At 37.7% G+C, this 16,564-nt stretch overlaps 4 protein-coding genes across 5 annotated transcripts; 2 read left to right on the plus strand and 2 right to left on the minus strand.

Annotated features, from left to right (window-relative positions):
- Positions 1-1,171: 1,171 nt before the first annotated feature.
- LOC103446060 (digalactosyldiacylglycerol synthase 2, chloroplastic) lies at positions 1,172-4,639 on the plus strand. 2 transcript variants are annotated; one of them, XM_008385119.4, is made up of 5 exons: positions 1,172-1,369; positions 1,776-2,143; positions 2,566-2,832; positions 3,134-3,483; positions 3,876-4,639. In XM_008385119.4, exons 2-5 carry the CDS (start codon positions 1,862-1,864, stop codon positions 4,375-4,377), a joined length of 1,401 nt encoding a protein of 466 aa, XP_008383341.2. In that variant the 5' UTR covers positions 1,172-1,369; positions 1,776-1,861; the 3' UTR covers positions 4,378-4,639. The 2 variants fall into 2 exon arrangements, with proteins under 2 accessions (XP_008383341.2, XP_070679608.1); XM_070823507.1 differs by having other exon boundaries at positions 1,192-1,369; positions 1,804-2,143.
- A 411-nt stretch (positions 4,640-5,050) lies between these two features.
- On the plus strand, positions 5,051-10,236 carry LOC103446040 (uncharacterized). The gene is made up of 5 exons (XM_070823516.1): positions 5,051-5,409; positions 6,827-7,083; positions 8,170-8,271; positions 9,387-9,495; positions 9,869-10,236. The coding sequence occupies exons 2-5, from the start codon at positions 7,012-7,014 to the stop codon at positions 9,997-9,999; spliced, it is 414 nt and encodes a 137-aa protein (XP_070679617.1). The 5' UTR covers positions 5,051-5,409; positions 6,827-7,011; the 3' UTR covers positions 10,000-10,236.
- A 141-nt stretch (positions 10,237-10,377) lies between these two features.
- Positions 10,378-12,186, minus strand: LOC103446049 (elicitor-responsive protein 3-like). The gene is made up of 5 exons (XM_008385108.4): positions 11,878-12,186; positions 11,183-11,248; positions 10,975-11,101; positions 10,741-10,864; positions 10,378-10,624 (listed from the first exon to the last, which is right to left on the minus strand). The coding sequence occupies exons 1-5, from the start codon at positions 11,942-11,944 to the stop codon at positions 10,538-10,540; spliced, it is 471 nt and encodes a 156-aa protein (XP_008383330.1). The 5' UTR covers positions 11,945-12,186; the 3' UTR covers positions 10,378-10,537.
- Positions 12,187-13,517: 1,331 nt separating this feature from the next.
- Positions 13,518-16,162, minus strand: LOC103451480 (uncharacterized). Its single transcript, XM_008390883.4, has 5 exons — positions 15,966-16,162; positions 15,085-15,150; positions 14,849-14,975; positions 14,509-14,626; positions 13,518-14,243 (listed from the first exon to the last, which is right to left on the minus strand). The coding sequence occupies exons 1-5, from the start codon at positions 16,030-16,032 to the stop codon at positions 13,761-13,763; spliced, it is 861 nt and encodes a 286-aa protein (XP_008389105.2). The 5' UTR covers positions 16,033-16,162; the 3' UTR covers positions 13,518-13,760.
- Between the last annotated feature and the right edge of the window lie 402 nt (positions 16,163-16,564).

The following is a 16,564-nucleotide window of genomic DNA, read 5'->3' on the forward strand; positions in this document are numbered from 1 at the left end:
CGAATGTCATTAGTAAAAACTGACGAGTGAGCTGAGGAATTGCAACGTGGTAGGACATCTGACAAAATTAGGATCGTGTAATTGTGCTTCATAAATGCGCGTGAGTGGTTGAGAAATTCGAGACGTTTTGGTGCCCTTCAGAGATATGCCAAGGGTTTGATTTCGCTTCTTCAAGGTCGAAACTCGGCCAAGGATTGTAGGTCGAGGACCTCAGAAGCAAGGGGGCAATCTTTGGGCCCAAAATATTGTTTTGGGCCAAGTTTAGGGTTGTTCTTGGCCTAGTAGTCTTTTTCTAGAATTATCGTGGGCAGTCCAATCAGGACTGGCTGAGTCCTATTGCAAGACGGATTAGTTTAGATAAAGATAGAGTAGTCAAGACCTAATGCAATAAGGAGTCTTAATAGGCTAAAGATGTTGAGACTCAGGAAATGAACTTGGTTTGTTAAATGAGGTTGGTTTGAAGTCCTAATGGAATTAGGATTGACCGAGACCTAATTAGATTAGGTTAAGGAGTTCTAATATGAGTATGGTTCTAGCTCGGCCATGAGAGGGTTTGCTGCTATAAATAAGGAAGGGAGTGCATCATTTAAGGCCCACTCCAATTCAACACACAAATTGTCCTGCGCAAACCTCTCAAACACCTTGAGATTTTTATTTTCTTTTTCAGCCAACACATCTTCAATTTGGATAAATAGCACTGTGTAGGCAACCGTCGACATCTTCAGTTTGGATAAACAACACTAGAGTCGTAGAATCAACCGACCAATGAGCACCTTCGGTTTGGATAAACAGCACTGCTTCGAGACCGACTGGTTATTTATCCAAGTCTCGGTCAACAAGGATTTTCAAGTCCTTGTTGATAGCGGTCATCTCATTAGCCTTCTCGACGAAGTGAGGTGTTGCAGGTTACTACGCTCGGTACATTGAAGCCGAATTTGATATTGAACTTTGAAAAACTAACAGTCTTGTCTTCAGGCTCTAAAACCCGAAGGCCAAGACGTGTTCCTTCCTTGACCGCAGTCGCAAGATCAAGAAGTCAGCAGCGAGCCCAACGTGACAACAAATGTCTATGGAGAGTTTAAATGACAGGTGTTTTAATATTGGGTCATGTCTTTGGAGAGATTTTTCAATCCGACCGGTCCACAGGACATCAGTTGTAACTGTATAAATAGAAAAATATCTGATGTCTTTGGGTCAAACCGCGTAAAATTCCACCGACGGATACCGTTTATTCCCTCTCCGCCTCCTCCACTTAACGTATCCAACCAGGCGACCAACTTTCCTGTCCCCTTCCCCCTCTATCTCTCTGCCTGAAATTCCTTCAAAACCTGAGCTTCAATTCCTCCCTTTTTCCCTGAAAATTTATAAGGTACTATTTTCCCAGAAACTTTTTAATTTTATATACTTTTTACGCTTTTAATTTAATTTATGAAATTTCTGTACCTGTTTGTGCTGTATCGTTCGAATTAGGTCGCTTTGATATTGCATGTTGGATCATAGAAATTTTGAGGATATCGCCGAATTCTTGTCTAATTTTATCCGTCTCGATAAAATTTAATCAAGTATTAACCGTAAATCATACTTAGAAATTGTCCCTTTTGTGTGTAAAAGAATCATATAACTAGGTGTGATTGGAAATTAGTATCGAATTCGCAGCAAAGAATACAAACTATGCTGAAAATTACGTGGGCTGCTTCGATTTTTAATGTGTTGCAACGGTCAATGTTCGTTATGCAACTTGAGTGATAGATCATGTTTTTTTTTACTTACTGCAGTTTACAATCTGTTTGGTCAAATTGATAGAGAGTGCTGAAGTAGTGTACAGAGCTGATTGGTTTTCGCATGCGTTCCTGATGATTGGATGGATCAAAAGCGACATATTGCGATATTTACTACTGCAAGCCTTCCATGGATGACTGGAACTGCCGTCAACCCTCTATTCCGTGCAGCCTATCTTGCAAAAGATGGGGAGAGACTTGTCTCTTTGGTTATCCCTTGGTTATCGTTGAAAGATCAAAAACTAGTATATCCTAACAATATCACATTCAGCAGACCTACGGAGCAGGAGGCTTATGTCCGTCACTGGCTTGACGAGAGGATTGGGTTCAAATCTGATTTCAGTATACTTTTTTATCCTGGAAAGGTATATATACCCAAAGATTTAATACAAGTACAAGCCAGTTTACTCGCTAGTCAAGGGTTTCATAATATAAAAGGAATAACTGTGTATGCCTTTAAGGGGAGGCTGCGTGGCCGTCCATTTTTCTTATTATTGAAACCTCTGATGTTTTGAGAAAAAAGAAAGTGTCATATTTATTTAATTTCCATTTTTGATCTTTCATGTTCTGTTCAGTCCAATACATTATGAGTTTAATAACTATTAGTCTATCTGATGGTGGAAGCCCATGTCGTGAGTCAACCTGGGTGGACATCCAAGTTGACCCATCTTACCGTGACCTATCCAATATTCTCCTTTTTCTTACTTTGGTACCTTCAATGATGTCTGCTGTTTTGTTTCCATTCCTTGTGTAGTAGTACCAACTTGTGACGTCAATTCTATCGCAGTTTTCCTTAGATAAAAGGAGCATCCTCGCTGCTGGAGATATTTCAGAAGTAATCCCTGATGAAAATGCAGATGTTGCCATCCTTGAGGAGCCTGAGCACCTTACATGGTTTCATCACGGGAAGAGATGGAAGATTAAGTTCCGGCTGGTTGTAGGAATCATCCACACCAATTATTTGGAATATGTGAGAAGGGAGAGGAATGGAAGAATGCAAGCATTTCTTCTTAAATATATAAATAATTGGGTTGTCGGAATATATTGTCATAAGGTACATCTTGATAAATATTAGTTTTCTTTATATAAATTATTTTTGATAGTGAATAGTAATATATCTTTTGCCTTCCTTCATTTATTTTATCTAGCCTCTTCTAGCTTTTGCGTTAGACTTGGTAAATATCCGTTTCAAGTTGTTACTGTCTGAGAACAAAGCTGTGCTGTTAGTTTGTTGTATCCTTTTTATAAGTCTGCTTATGATTGATGATGATGAAGTTTGAGAGAGATGAATGCAGATATCATTGTCATTGTCATGCTATACATGCTAACCAGATCTCACCTATGCCGTAATGTAGGTAATCCGGTTATCTGCCGCCACCCAGGATTATCCTAAATCCATTGTTTGCAATGTTCATGGAGTCAACCCAAAATTTCTGGAGATAGGCAAGAAAAAGCTAGAGCAACAACAAAATGGAGTACAGGCCTTCACCAAAGGTGCCTATTACATTGGGAAGATGGTATGGAGCAAAGGCTACAAGGAGCTACTCAAGCTTCTGCAGGATCATCAAAAGGAATTAAATGGACTTGAAGTGGATTTATATGGAAGCGGGGAGGACTCTGATCAAGTTCAGGAAGCTGCCAAAAGATTGGAACTGGCCGTTAGAGTCCACCCTGGTCGTGACCATGCTGATCTTGAATTTCACGAGTAAGCTTCCTTGCTATCTGTCCAGCTTCCTCATAAGCTCAAATTCATTTTGTCTAAATTTTTAATGACATTCAGAAAAAGAAAGTTTAGTTGTCAACATTGCATTACACACGATCAATAATTCTTGTGGAAAATGGTTGTCCTTGACCAATCGTTTCTTTTTCTGGATACTGAAATGATAGGATGGCTCACCCTTATTATACAAGTACTGTATTTATTCTGGGGGTTGAAATTGAATTAGTCTCATGGTTATCAGTGGGCTGTTCAAGGGCAGTTTTATTACCAATTTGTACCTTTCTCTTTCCAAAAATACCTCTATTCATTTGAGATGTTCTCTCATAGAGATGATCGGCCTGGTTGGATATTGACAGATTATCCTTGTACTTTTTCAGTTATAAGGTATTCCTCAATCCAAGCACCACGGATGTGGTTTGCACAACCACAGCAGAAGCATTGGCAATGGGTAAAATCGTTGTATGTGCCAATCACCCCTCAAATGAATTCTTCAAGCAATTCCCAAATTGTCGAACATATGACAATGCTGATGAGTTTGTTAAGCTCACACAGCAGGCGCTTGCTGAAGAGCCTGCCCAGCTGACTGATGCACAGAGGCATGAGCTTTCATGGGAAACTGCCACGGAACGATTTCTAAGGGTTGCTGAGCTAGACCAGGCTTTTACCAGGAAGCTATCAAAAAATCCTTCAAAAAGCTTTATGTCTACCTCATTAGGTGCTTGGAGTACAATGGAGGATGCATCAGCATATGTGCATCATGTGGCTTCTGGTTTTGAAACAACACGGAAGATATTCGGTGCAATCCCGAAGAGTTTGCAACCAGATGAGGAACAATGTAAAGAGCTTGGGTTTGCCATGCCTGCAGGTAAACGAAATTGAGAATTGGGTGGGAATCGAGGGATAATTTATACAAAATACACGAGTCGAATTATGTTCATGTTCATTGTTGCGTATAACGTCGTGTTTAATTTGTCATTGTTAGTCTTTCTGGACAAGAGGGAGGGAGAATTTGCATTTGTAATTGTAACTGCAATGTACATATACATTGTTGTGGATGCGTAATTACAACTGCAATGTACGTATACATTGTTGTGGATACTATTTACGTTTAATGCATGTGGTTACTTGGTATTTTTCATCACGCTAGACTGTTTATGCAGCAACAATATTTGGACCGGTGCTCTAACTGCGTCCTATAGTCTGTATTGCTCGCTCTATCCTGCTTTTCCAAGGACGAGGTAAAAAGAAAATGTAGTTACAGCCAAATACAAAACTAAAGCGGACAAAAGTCGCATAAACAACCATAAACCCCGCATCACTCAAACTAAGCGTGATCTCAAATAAACCCTAGCATACTTATGACAACCCATTTGGGGCATAGATGTCAATGTAACGTGGGCTTACATTTGGGTAATCTAGTTCCTGCAACTCCAACTTTTAGGGCGACTGAATCAAACACAAAAATATAAACTTTCTCGTGACTCTCTACGTAAAGCTCTTCCTCCTTCCTCAAAATCCTAGATCTATAAACCCCACATCCACTGGCCTTTTCAACTACTAGGAGCGGAAATTACACCGATTATTTTCAAGGCCGAAATAAGTCATGCAACTACGCAAAATTTAAGTGCAAGTGGTCCTCACAACAGTAGTAGTGGAGAGAAGTGTTCTCCTTGCACTGCCGCGGGAGTTCGAACTCCGTCGGGGCATTGTTACAAAATGTGGCCCATGTACCTTTCCGGAGGCCGATCCAACGGTGTCGTTGCGTGGCGTTTTGATGTAGGGGTTTTAATTCCCACCGACCCAACACTGGAGCTGTGCCGTTCAACTGTCAACACAGCAAAGCTACGGAGCAATCTCTCATCTCTGTAAGCTCGCGGATCATGAGGAAGAAGAAGAAGACGAAATCCGAAGGTAGAACCGAACCCTCTCAATTGTATTTGTCTTAGTGTAGTTGTTACTCTTTCTGTTTGGTTGCTGAGAAAGTGGTGGCCAACGGTTTCTAATTGATCGGGAAGAGAAAATTTATTACTCTCTCCCATATTGCTTTGTTTGGTTTTTAAATTTTTAATGTTTCATGAAACTTAGTAGTGCTCCTAGAAAAAAGTTGTGTAGAAAGTTAACAGATACTACTTTCTAGTTTTGGTGTGTATTGTTAGAACATATTTGCATATATGGAATTGTTATGGAATTGAATTGATTTTTCATTCTGTTTGATTGCATGATTGTGTGTGTGTGTGTGTGTGTGTGTGTATACATATATATATATATATATATATATATATATTAGTCCAATTGGAGGCAAGAGGTATTTGAATTTAATCCGGATTCCAGATTCCGATCTTTATTTGGTGTTGTTCAACTCATTTTTATTTCATGGGACAAGAAAATCTAGTGTATGTTGTGGCAATTCGTAGCAATTCAGCTTTTATGAAGTGATTATTGCTTTTTTGGGTTTTGGAATTCAGCTGTTAAGACTAATGGAAATTTTTATTAAGAACTTCATGAATGTTAAGGGTTTCGGGTTTTGTTTCTCACTTGGTTGGCTACTAGCTATCTTGAATGCAGAATTTGGAAATTGTTAATTCAAGTGTGCGTGTGTGTGTGTGTAAGAATTTAACAAGTGGGCGTATAAGAAATCAAATGTGTTTTGACATTGATGGATTCTACTGTTTTTATGTACCCCAGTTAAGCTACTCATATCTTATTTTCTACTGGGCTCAAGGTGTTGCCTATTGATTCCTTTCGTGGTTGTTAACCAGTTTAAGACCAGAAATGTGCATTGTTTTCTTTATATACTTATTTGGTATGCAACACATAAGTTTTCGGATTTCTAAACTCAAATATCATAAGGGCCAAAATGTGAATGTTTCAAAGCTTTGGTCATTTGTTTTTGGTAGTACTTTTGCCACTATCTTGCATTCATCACCCCTTTTGAATGTTTGAATTTTCTTGTGAATGGTGCGCTGTTTAGTTTGTCATTTCCAGTTTAAGGTCAGAAATGTGCATTATTTTCTTCATATGCTTATTTGGTATGCAACACATAAGTTTGCGGATTTCTAAAGTCAAATATCATAAGGGCTGAAATGTGAATGCTCCAAAGCTTTGGTTATTCGTTTTTGGTAGCACTTTCGCCTCTATCTTGCATTCATCCCCCTTTGAATGTTTGAAATTTTTTTGTTATTCGTTTTTGGTAACACTTCCGCCTCTATCTTGCATTCATCCCCCTTTTGAATGTTTGAATTTTCTTGTGAATGGTGCGCTGTTTGGCTTGTCATTTCCAGTTGTTCTACTATATTCTTACGGAAAAATTAATTCTCTCTATATTCAGTTAAGTTTTGGCCCCTCGTCCAAACACACTGAGAAGATGGGAACACGTGGACTCGGAGGCATCTTTTGTGTTTATCGAATTGCCATTGCAATGCCTCGTTGTTATCGAAATTTAAGTTTAAAAGGAACCTTAAGCGGAGTGGAAATAGAAGGGAGTTTATTCAGAGCGCAGGAGCGGAAACATCAATGGAAGATAAGAATTTGGAAAAGCCAATTCCTGAAGGGTGGGAGTTGAAGGATGAAGGCTCCAAAACCTCGGTAATTAAACACCTGATTCCCAGGCTCTCATTTATGTCTACTGATTTTATTCGGTTCTAGATCTGAATTTTTAACCAATCTTATGCTCTACACATGCATGAGTTCCATTACTGCTGTAATATGTTTCAGTTTTGGTAGTAGATTGACAGCTGATGTAATTCTCCTTTTGTATGAACTCCTAGTAGTTGAAATTTAATTTAATTTTCTATTAAACCGAAAATGCAATTGGTTTTTTTACTTAACAAAAATCTCATTTATTTCTCTAATCTCAATCTTCTTGTGATTTAGCATAGAATTTTCATCTGCATAAGATTAGTAAATTGGGAAGTGAATTCTGTATTTGGTGTTAGATCAACTTAGCAAATTTGGTTTAAATCTTACTGCACAATACTTTATTTTTTAGTTAAAACATACATGTTGGATTGCTTCTTGAATGTTTGATGGCGCTGTATTTGGTGGTTTCTTCTTTGATAGAAGTCTTGCCTCTGTGCACTAATTTCACTCTTCAGAGTAGCGTTTTGTGGAGTTTCAAGAAACGTACCCTTAGTCATATGATGCTAGGGTTCTAAGCCATCAATTTTTCACAGTTTGAACAGAAGCTTTCTGTTACTGTTTTCATATAAATCTCCAAGATCTTTAATCCATGTTAAAGGAGTCCTTAGTCAAGCATTTTCCATAAGTGAGCATAATTGTTTTGATATTTCTTTCTTTGTCATCTTGTGTGCTTGTGCTTGCGAATAGATGAACATTTATGTAGCTTGCAGGCCCGTTTCTTAACTTTGATGATACAAATAAATATTTTTGTCAAGTTATTTGCGCTATCTTTACCGGTTTATGTAATCAATAATTGATTTGGCATATTTAGCCTGATCAGTTCTTTGATTGTGGCATGCTTTTCTCCATCATGAAATGGCAGTAGACAACTTTCCACTTTCTTGGCTTAAAATATAAAATTACCTTACTTAGAATGGCATGCTATTTTTCTGAAAGCAAAATTTATGAGACTTTAAATGTTTGTGTTCCCCACGATGTTTCAACTGGTTTCAGAACTGAGTGATTGCTTGTTTTAATGTTTCGATGTTATAGCACTACTTGTGTCCTGCAACTGGTCAGCATTTTTCAACATATGATGATCTTATGCGATATGTGAACTATGCGAAGGAGAACAAGCTTTCAATATATGCACCGGTGAGTTTTATCGTTGTTGCTTTGCTTCTATAAACATTTAGTCTTCTTCGTTCATATTTTCACGTCTCATACATTGTAATGATCGCTACCTTGAGAATCTTCACATTACTGTTCATAATACATCTGGGAGACTTGATGGACTTGGCAATGGATGAGTTAACGGGACATATTCAAGATGATATTCCTTGGTTTATACTTTTTGCAGACAATATAGTGTTGATAGATGAAACTCAGGAAGGGGTAAATGCGAAGCTTAACCTTTGGAGAGAAGTGTTGGAATCTAAAGGTCTTCGCCTAAGCCGATCAAAGACAAAATATATGGAGTGCAAGTTCAGTGCAAATGGAGGCCAAAATGAGTTAGGGGTGAGGATCAGAGATCAGGAAGTACCAAAGAGCGACTGTTTTCGCTACCTAGGATCTATCTTGCAAAAGAACGGAGAATTAGATCGAGACCTCAACCATAGAATACAAGCTGGATGGATGAAGTGGAAGAGTGCATCCGGCGTATGTGTAACCGCCGTATGCCACTGAAGCTCAAGGGAAAATTTTATAGGACGGCAATAAGGCAGGCGATGCTGTATGGCACAGAATGTTGGGCGGTGAAGCATCAACACGTACATAAAATGGGTGTAGCGGAGATGCGGATGCTTCGTTGGATGTGTGGGCATACTAGAAATGATAAGATTAGGAATGAGGATATCCAAGGTAAAATATGAGTAGCCGAAATTGAAAGAAAGATGAGAGAAAATCGGTTACGGTGGTTTGGACTGTGCAAAGAAGGCCTATTGACGCTCCGGTTAGAAGATGCAGCTATGGGATAGAGGTCCAGGGCCGAAGAGGTAGAGGAAGACCTGGGAAAACTTTGGAAGAGACTGTAAGAAAAGACTTAGAGTACTTGAATCTAACGGAGGACATGACACAGAACTAACTGAGCGCAATGGCGTTCTAGGATTCATATAGCCGACCCCACTTAGTAGGAAAAGGCTTTGTTGTTGTTGTTGTTTGTTGTTGTTGTACTTATGGGACCCTCTAATTGTACTACATGAAATTATGTAGAAGCCCTATCAGACATGCTATACTGTCAGACGTTGTCTTACTCATATATCCTCTTGTAGGATTGTAAGTTCAACAAACTGAAGAGGAAACGCAGGAAGAACAAACCTATATCTTTAACCAGGAAAAACTCTGGCGGTCAAAGCTCAAGGCCGCTGCCTGTGAATCTGGGTAAATTTCTGAACTACAATGTGTTTGACACCTCCTTTTCTTTCTCTGTAGTAAGTTATAAGAAATAGTTTGTTTTTAATAGGATTGAACTGCAAGGACCCTTTGATTTGTTCCGAAGCTTTGCACGTATCATATCATCAAAGTTGTCTTTCTCTTGCGCTCAAACTTGAAGATATATATTAGTTAAAGATCATGTGATAACATTAAAAAAATGCTAGCTTTCGCTTGTACATTACGCATTATATTGGTGTCTTTTAATTTCTACAGAAAAGAAAATGTTTTATCTGGAATGTATTGCCGCTGGACCGCTGGTTCGCTTAGTAGTGTTTTGTGTTACCTTCTCATGATTTATTAATTGCACCATCTTCTTCAGGTAAAGAAAGAGAGGAAACCGCCAACCCTATGGAAAGCAATGATACTGGGAAGGACACTGAAGCTGGTGAGGCTGGGAAGAAGAGCATTCAAGCTGGTGACCTTGAAGCATCAGAAGCTATGAAAGAATAAGGCTCCGAGGTTATCCATTTGTCTCTGCAGGGTGCGGAGTATTCACCTTTCTGTTGATTGTCGGATTGCTCTTTTCTCCGGTTTCTTCGGAATAATGCATTTCCAGTTTGGTTAATTCCTGAATTTACTTTGGTATTTTAATTTTAGTCTTGTATGCATTATGGCATGAGAGGCCAACGATTCATTATAAAAACGAATAGAAGGGACAGATTGTTGTTTCAATCTGATTCGATCCAAGGTGTTTTGGGATTAACTTTCAAACAAGTTATTTGTTAAGATTGTTTGACAACTTATTTGTTAAGAATTTTGTTTTGTGTTGAGCAAGAATGTTGGATTGAAAACGAAAGATAAAATTCGAACGCCATCAAACAAAGAAGCTACAAAAACAATCGAAATCAAACTACATAAACTTGACTGATTATTTCGGTCCATCAAACAAGTTGAGGCACATATAAATATGTAGGTTTACACACTCAAACACACCAAATTAGAAACCTCCAACATGATTGAAGCTCCTCCATCCTCATCCGATATAGCTCTACTCCTCCCCGTAAGACGATTGTTTCCATCCGCCATAGCTCTCCTCGGTCTCTCCATATCCTCCAGAAGGAATGTTGTCGCTTCTCTGCAACAATGAATACAGTCAAGTTCCAGTGTCTGAAAATACTGAACACGAATGCAGAAACAAAACAACCAGACGAAATTTAGCACACTGAGCAGCGAACTTTTGGGAAGTAATACCTCAGGCTCGGGAGTGAATGTGAGTCCGATTTTGATCTCTCCGCAAAATTCTTTGTCCTTGTTGACAACATTGTATGCAGCTGGAGGAAGGCTTCCTTCAGTGAACACTGGCTCTAAACAAATGCTGCATATAGGCCACACATAAGTCAATCAGACCAAGGCAGCACCAGACAGAACAGGGTGCAGTTTTCTTTCGAGTGACCGCATACTAAAGAATCATAATGAAACACTCACGTTGCTTCTCCCACAAAATCATCTGCACTGAAGTTATCCTTCTCCATGATTTTCAAATTAAGTTCGGAAACATCATCTGAGACGGTGAATAGAAAGGTTTCATTCCATTCTGGTGTAGATCCTTGCCCTGCAGCATGCACAAGTTTTAAGCAACACAATTTTTATTGCAGCAAATGCGCCGGAATGATGAAGATGGCTAGAACTTTACCTGAGACCACATTGCTGTTCTTCTCTTGGGTTTTTACAGTTAAGATGACATAAGGATCCATGTCAGCTGCTCAAAAAGTATTCAACCCCATTAGTATACACATAATTAGCATATTCATAAATTCAATGCAGACAGATTTTAGAAGGCAACATCAGGTTCAGATCAAATTATGAAACAATCTACAAAAATGTCGTTTCAACTTAACCGGAATTCAACCGGATATATGTCCTAATGATATGGAAATTAGCACTCAAGGATCATAAACTCATAAGGAAATGTTGATCGGGTCTTTTGCTATGCTAAGAGTGGATCAATTTTAAGTAAATCCAAATAAACATGTCAAAACACAAAAGTAATACTGATGAGAAAAACTAGCAAAAAGTTTACGATCCCTTCCTTACTATCGCTTGTATCAAAAAGTTTATTTTCTACTTCACTTTGCATTAGTATGGATCCATGAAAAGGGATCAAGAACTTTCATGGGATTCATTATTTTGGGTTACTGCATCAAAGACTCAACTAACTAGCAAAACTAGCAAAGAGCAGAGATCCACAGATCGGTCAGAAAGCAACCCAGAAATGGTTTTATACAATTATATATAGAAAAATGATCAGCGTAAACTAATGTTGAAGATCTAAGGTTCATGAATAAATATTACACATACAGAGACAGAGTGGGGATAGAAAATAATTACCCATAAAATCATTGTTGTCGAGACCCTTGGCTTCGACAAGAAGAACTTCAAGCGTTCCGAGAGGCATGTTTGGATCGGATGAAGATTGAAATCAACAGAAAGAGACAAGACCGAGTTGTTTGCAAGTTTGGTTTTTGCAGTTTTATAAGCTGCAATTGCTTTAGGAAGAGCAACTCATTGAGTCATTGGCTTGTCAGCTATTTAAAGAGCTTTCAGGAGTTACTAGTTACCATCTTTTACCAGTTTACCAATTTACCAATCCTGTCTGAATCTGAATAGGAGCCTTTGTTCACTTGGATCGGTTTCTACAAAATATGGCTTCCTGTTTTCAATTCTTAAGTAACCTCAACTGAAATTTATTTCTTTGTGTTTAGTTATTACACTTGTTCACTGAAAATTTTAGAATGAATTGACGATAGCATGAACCTGGTGAATGAACGTTTGGATGTCACAAGACAACTAATTTTGTTTCGAAAAAGCTTCGTGTTCAAATTCTATCAACAAAAGGTTGATATCTATTTGTTGTGTACAATTTAAAATCTTGTAATGGGACTATTCAAGCTAACTGAGAAGATTTGACTCAAAAATGTTATCTTTGAATAATTTTAGACTTATAGCTTAAGTAGTTAGAGCATTTACTGTTACACTCGTGATAAGAATTTCAACTATCGTCTTGACAATTTTTTTTTTAATTAAAAGATTTAGAATAGCTTAAGCCTTAAGGGATTGGTTGCCAGTGGACCTAATACATGAATGATTTGGTGTATGATGCAGAGAATTGTGTTAAGAGTAAACAAAAATGTCAAAAGCACATGCCCGTGAAGGTCATACCTTGAAAATCTTTGTAGTGCCAAACATAAAATACCTCATTGGATGCTCTTACAAGAGACCTTCAAGTATGCTCTGTTTTTTTTCACCCCTTTTTTTTTAAGTACTTTACACTAAGGCCTACTTTAATCCTTGAAATAAAACTCAAATTTTAGATTCTAAACTTACCCGAACTTGCTCCAACCTTTGGGGCAAATATGAGTTAAAACTCAAAACTCAATTATGGGCCAAATTTAGCCCAGGATTCCTCCTGAGTTAGTGGGGCTGGTCCATCATATATGTATATTATTTTTAGTTTTATATTTATAAATTAATTGATCCAACAGTTAAGATCTAATTAGATGAAATAAAACAGTAAAAAAATATCTAACGGTCCAAATTTAAATCCAACAACTAAAGTAATTAAAATAATTCTTTTATGTGTTTCATATTCTTTTACAGTGTTTCATGAGTTTCATGATGTCTGTTAGTGATTTTTCAATATTTGTCGGAATCTAAATATTTTTAGGTTAAAATGTTCATAAAATTAAATTAGGATAGTCTACCTAATTTTTTTTTTTCTTTTAAAAAAGCTATTTTAAGAAAAAAATTAGCCTAAATTCATTCTTTAATGATCTGGGCTAAAATTTTAACTCATAAGGGTTTGAGCAAAAAGTTATTTCTAGGTTAAAACCTAAATTTTTTGGGCTAAAAATTTTAGGTTTTAGCCAAGGTTTGGAGATGGTCTAAGGGGAGTGAGAGTTCGACTAAGCCACAGTGAACAACCTAATTTAGTATCGAATTCATTATCTACAAATTTTGAACTTAAAGCCTTTCACTTGCAACGCACTGACAATAAAAACATGGAATACAATAATACAACTTCATAGATGCACATCTCACACTTTAATTATTCGATAATATCATACATCGTAACATAGTAAAATTTTCGGTCCACATGTAGAAAGGAACCTCGAACAAGATTAAAGCACTTTATTCTTTTATTGTCCAATAAGACCAGGCATCTAAATGATGATCAATCATACATTACAGTACTGTCAATTATACTAATAAACTCATCCTCTGTATGCGGAGGATTCTTTCCATCCACCAGAGCTGTCCTCAGATTTAGATGATTCTTTCCATCCACCACCACCGCCACCATAGTCACCACCACGATCGCCATAACTACTACCACCACCACCGAGGCCACCGCCGCCACCATTACCACCACCATGATCACCATAGCCACCGCCACCTCCACCATAGCCACCTCCGCCTCCACCATAGCCACCGTCACTTCCACCATAATCACCGCCGCCACCACCACCAACACCATACCTTTCCTCACCTTTATGTGATCCTTTCCTCCCACCACCACCACTATTGCCATAGCCGCCACCACCACCCCCACCATAGCCGCCGCCACTTCCACGGTAGTCACTGCCGCCACCACCACCACCACCATACCTTTCCTCACCTTTATGTGATCCTTTCCTCTCACCACCATAGCCCTCCGAGTCACCATAGTCTCCAGAACTGTCGCCATGGCCACTTCTCTGCAATAACAACAAAGAAAATATGCAGTGGGTCATGGGATAGTAGCAGTGCCTTTCCACATCAAAGATAAAAGTTGTGACAAAATTAAAAGAAAATGATGAACAAAAATGACTTAAAGTAGAAAAAAGGGCATCCATCTTTTCTTATAAATGTGAGATGCTGATCCAATCAAGTCCCAATTAAATCAAGACTTACTTTTAGTCGTATCACAAAATTAATAAGTTACAAGTGTTTCAACAACTTTTGATTGCTGCGTAAAATTACCTCAGGAGTAAAAGTGAGTCCAACTTTAATCTCTCCACTATATTCCTTGTCCTGATTGACAACATTGTATGGAGTTGGTGGAAGGCTTCCTTCAGCGAACAACGGCTCTAAAGCAACCCTACATTAATTAGGCGTAGGCCAATGGTTAGCTAATTAAACATTTAAAGTAACACACATGTGTCACATTATACTGTGCTAAGTTATTTCTACAAGTACATTTTATTTTTACAAGGATAATTGTCGAGCACTAGTATTAGCTTGATCAGACTAACGCTTGACAGACAAAAACTTAGAAGTGCTTTTGAATCATAATTAAGGGACGAAAAGGAGAAGTACTCACGTTGCTTCTCCAATAAAATCATCAGAGCTAAAGGTATCTTTGTCCATTATTTTCAAGCGAAGTTCATCAACATCGTCGGAGACTGTAAAGGAAAAAGTTTCGTTCCATTCTGGTTCAGATCCTTGCCCTGCAGCATGCATGCATGTACAGATTTGTTTTTGTTGTACAATCAATTGATAACTGTATTCTGCACACCAATGTAACCCTAGACGGTGAAAGAGATATATGGAAATTACCTGAGACGACGGTGCTTTTCTTGTCTTGGGTCCTTACAGTTAAAATAACATAGGGATCCATGTTACCTGCTCATAGAAAACATTCAACCCCATCATCCATACAGGCATACATATAGTTAGCAACTTAATTAGCATTCAGAAACTATATGTGGAGACAAATCTAAAAGAAAAAATCATAATAATCTCAATGATTACAAATAAGCAGGAGATTTGTGGCTGACCCAGGGATGGATTCGGTAGTCACGTAATGAGAGATATATGAAAAGTAGGTTATATTGACGCGTATATGTAAGAATCTCCACGTACAAACACCTCCATAATATAATTATGTTAGCAGATCATCTGATTTGTTACTGACGGCAATTGTAGATTGATTACAGGATAATTAAATCCAAATACCCGAATATCAAACTGATATTAAAACAATTTGATCACATAAATACAGAAAAACAGGAACATGGGAAAATAGAGAGAATTTATATATCATCATTTAAAATTTACTACGGCTCGATGTGAAGAGATTATTTTTGGGATACTGAATCTATAATCCAACCTTCTACATTCGAAGACATTTATATATATATATATATATATATATATATATATATATATATATATACGTACATGTACATGTATTCGATACACAGACATGACACATGAAATTAATTAAAACATGTTCATCCGGCCTGGAAAAATCTGTAACAGCTAGCTAGCATTAGGTATATGGACAGCCAAAAATTTATGAATTCAGATTTGAGATCCACAGAAGATGGAGCAGAAATCAACAATGCAAGTGCAACCCAGAAATCATCTCTCTTATGCATATATATTTGTTTTCTACAAATAATATTGAAAATAAAAAAGAATTAATCAAAATTTACCGAGAAAATCATTGTTGTCGAGGCCTTTGGCACTGACAAGAAGAACTTCAAGCGTTCCGTGAGGCATCTTTCCGATGAGATTCCGATGAGATGAAATTATCAACACACCCAAAACAACACAACACAATACAACAGACAATCAATTCATTTATATATTAAGAGGGTGAAAGTCTACGATGTTGTTACATTTCTTACCAAGCCCGGCTAATTAGGGGTTGACAGGTTCATGAGATACTTCTGTTCCCATAAATAAAACTACATGTCGTTTTCATCTCTCCGTCCCTCCACAACAATCATATGGTGACAACCATGCGTATATGTTTCTAACCTATTCTGGCTGGTGACGTTTTTAACATATGCATGTATTTGGACTCGGAATTAAAAGACAAATATCTGCTAATAAGAAAAAACAATTAATTGATATAAATTGTTTCCAAATGCCAGATAATTTGTTGCATTTGATAAATTGGTGGCTTAGGATTTCCATGATTTGCTGAGTAACTCTAACTCTGACATCACTCCTAGGAGTGGTTAATTAATTTGTGAAAAGTGCTTTTAAATCTTTAGTTTTAATCTTGTTTTTCTAATACTCTTAACTA

This window comes from Malus domestica, chromosome 01 (genome assembly GCF_042453785.1).
Source record: "Malus domestica chromosome 01, GDT2T_hap1".
In the NCBI taxonomy this organism is placed as follows: domain Eukaryota; kingdom Viridiplantae; phylum Streptophyta; class Magnoliopsida; order Rosales; family Rosaceae; genus Malus; species Malus domestica.

Bases quoted from the DNA above. Each gene is read 5' to 3' on its own strand.
- LOC103446060 (XM_008385119.4), top strand. From the start codon at position 1,862: ATGGATCAAAAGCGACATATTGCGATATTTACTACTGCAAGCCTTCCA. The intron at 2,144-2,565 runs GTATATATACCC...ATTCTATCGCAG, and splicing joins TACTTTTTTATCCTGGAAAG to TTTTCCTTAGATAAAAGGAG. The intron at 2,833-3,133 runs GTACATCTTGAT...GCCGTAATGTAG, and splicing joins TCGGAATATATTGTCATAAG to GTAATCCGGTTATCTGCCGC.
- LOC103446040 (XM_070823516.1), top strand. From the start codon at position 7,012: ATGGAAGATAAGAATTTGGAAAAGCCAATTCCTGAAGGGTGGGAGTTG. The intron at 7,084-8,169 runs GTAATTAAACAC...TCGATGTTATAG, and splicing joins ATGAAGGCTCCAAAACCTCG to CACTACTTGTGTCCTGCAAC. The intron at 8,272-9,386 runs GTGAGTTTTATC...ATCCTCTTGTAG, and splicing joins AGCTTTCAATATATGCACCG to GATTGTAAGTTCAACAAACT.
- LOC103446049 (XM_008385108.4), bottom strand. From the start codon at position 11,944: ATGCCTCTCGGAACGCTTGAAGTTCTTCTTGTCGAAGCCAAGGGTCTC. The intron at 11,102-11,182 runs GTAAAGTTCTAG...TGCATGCTGCAG, and splicing joins GAACAGCAATGTGGTCTCAG to GGCAAGGATCTACACCAGAA. The intron at 10,865-10,974 runs GTGAGTGTTTCA...GCCTATATGCAG, and splicing joins GATTTTGTGGGAGAAGCAAC to CATTTGTTTAGAGCCAGTGT.
- LOC103451480 (XM_008390883.4), bottom strand. From the start codon at position 16,032: ATGCCTCACGGAACGCTTGAAGTTCTTCTTGTCAGTGCCAAAGGCCTC. The intron at 14,976-15,084 runs GTAATTTCCATA...TGCATGCTGCAG, and splicing joins GAAAAGCACCGTCGTCTCAG to GGCAAGGATCTGAACCAGAA. The intron at 14,627-14,848 runs GTGAGTACTTCT...TAATTAATGTAG, and splicing joins GATTTTATTGGAGAAGCAAC to GGTTGCTTTAGAGCCGTTGT.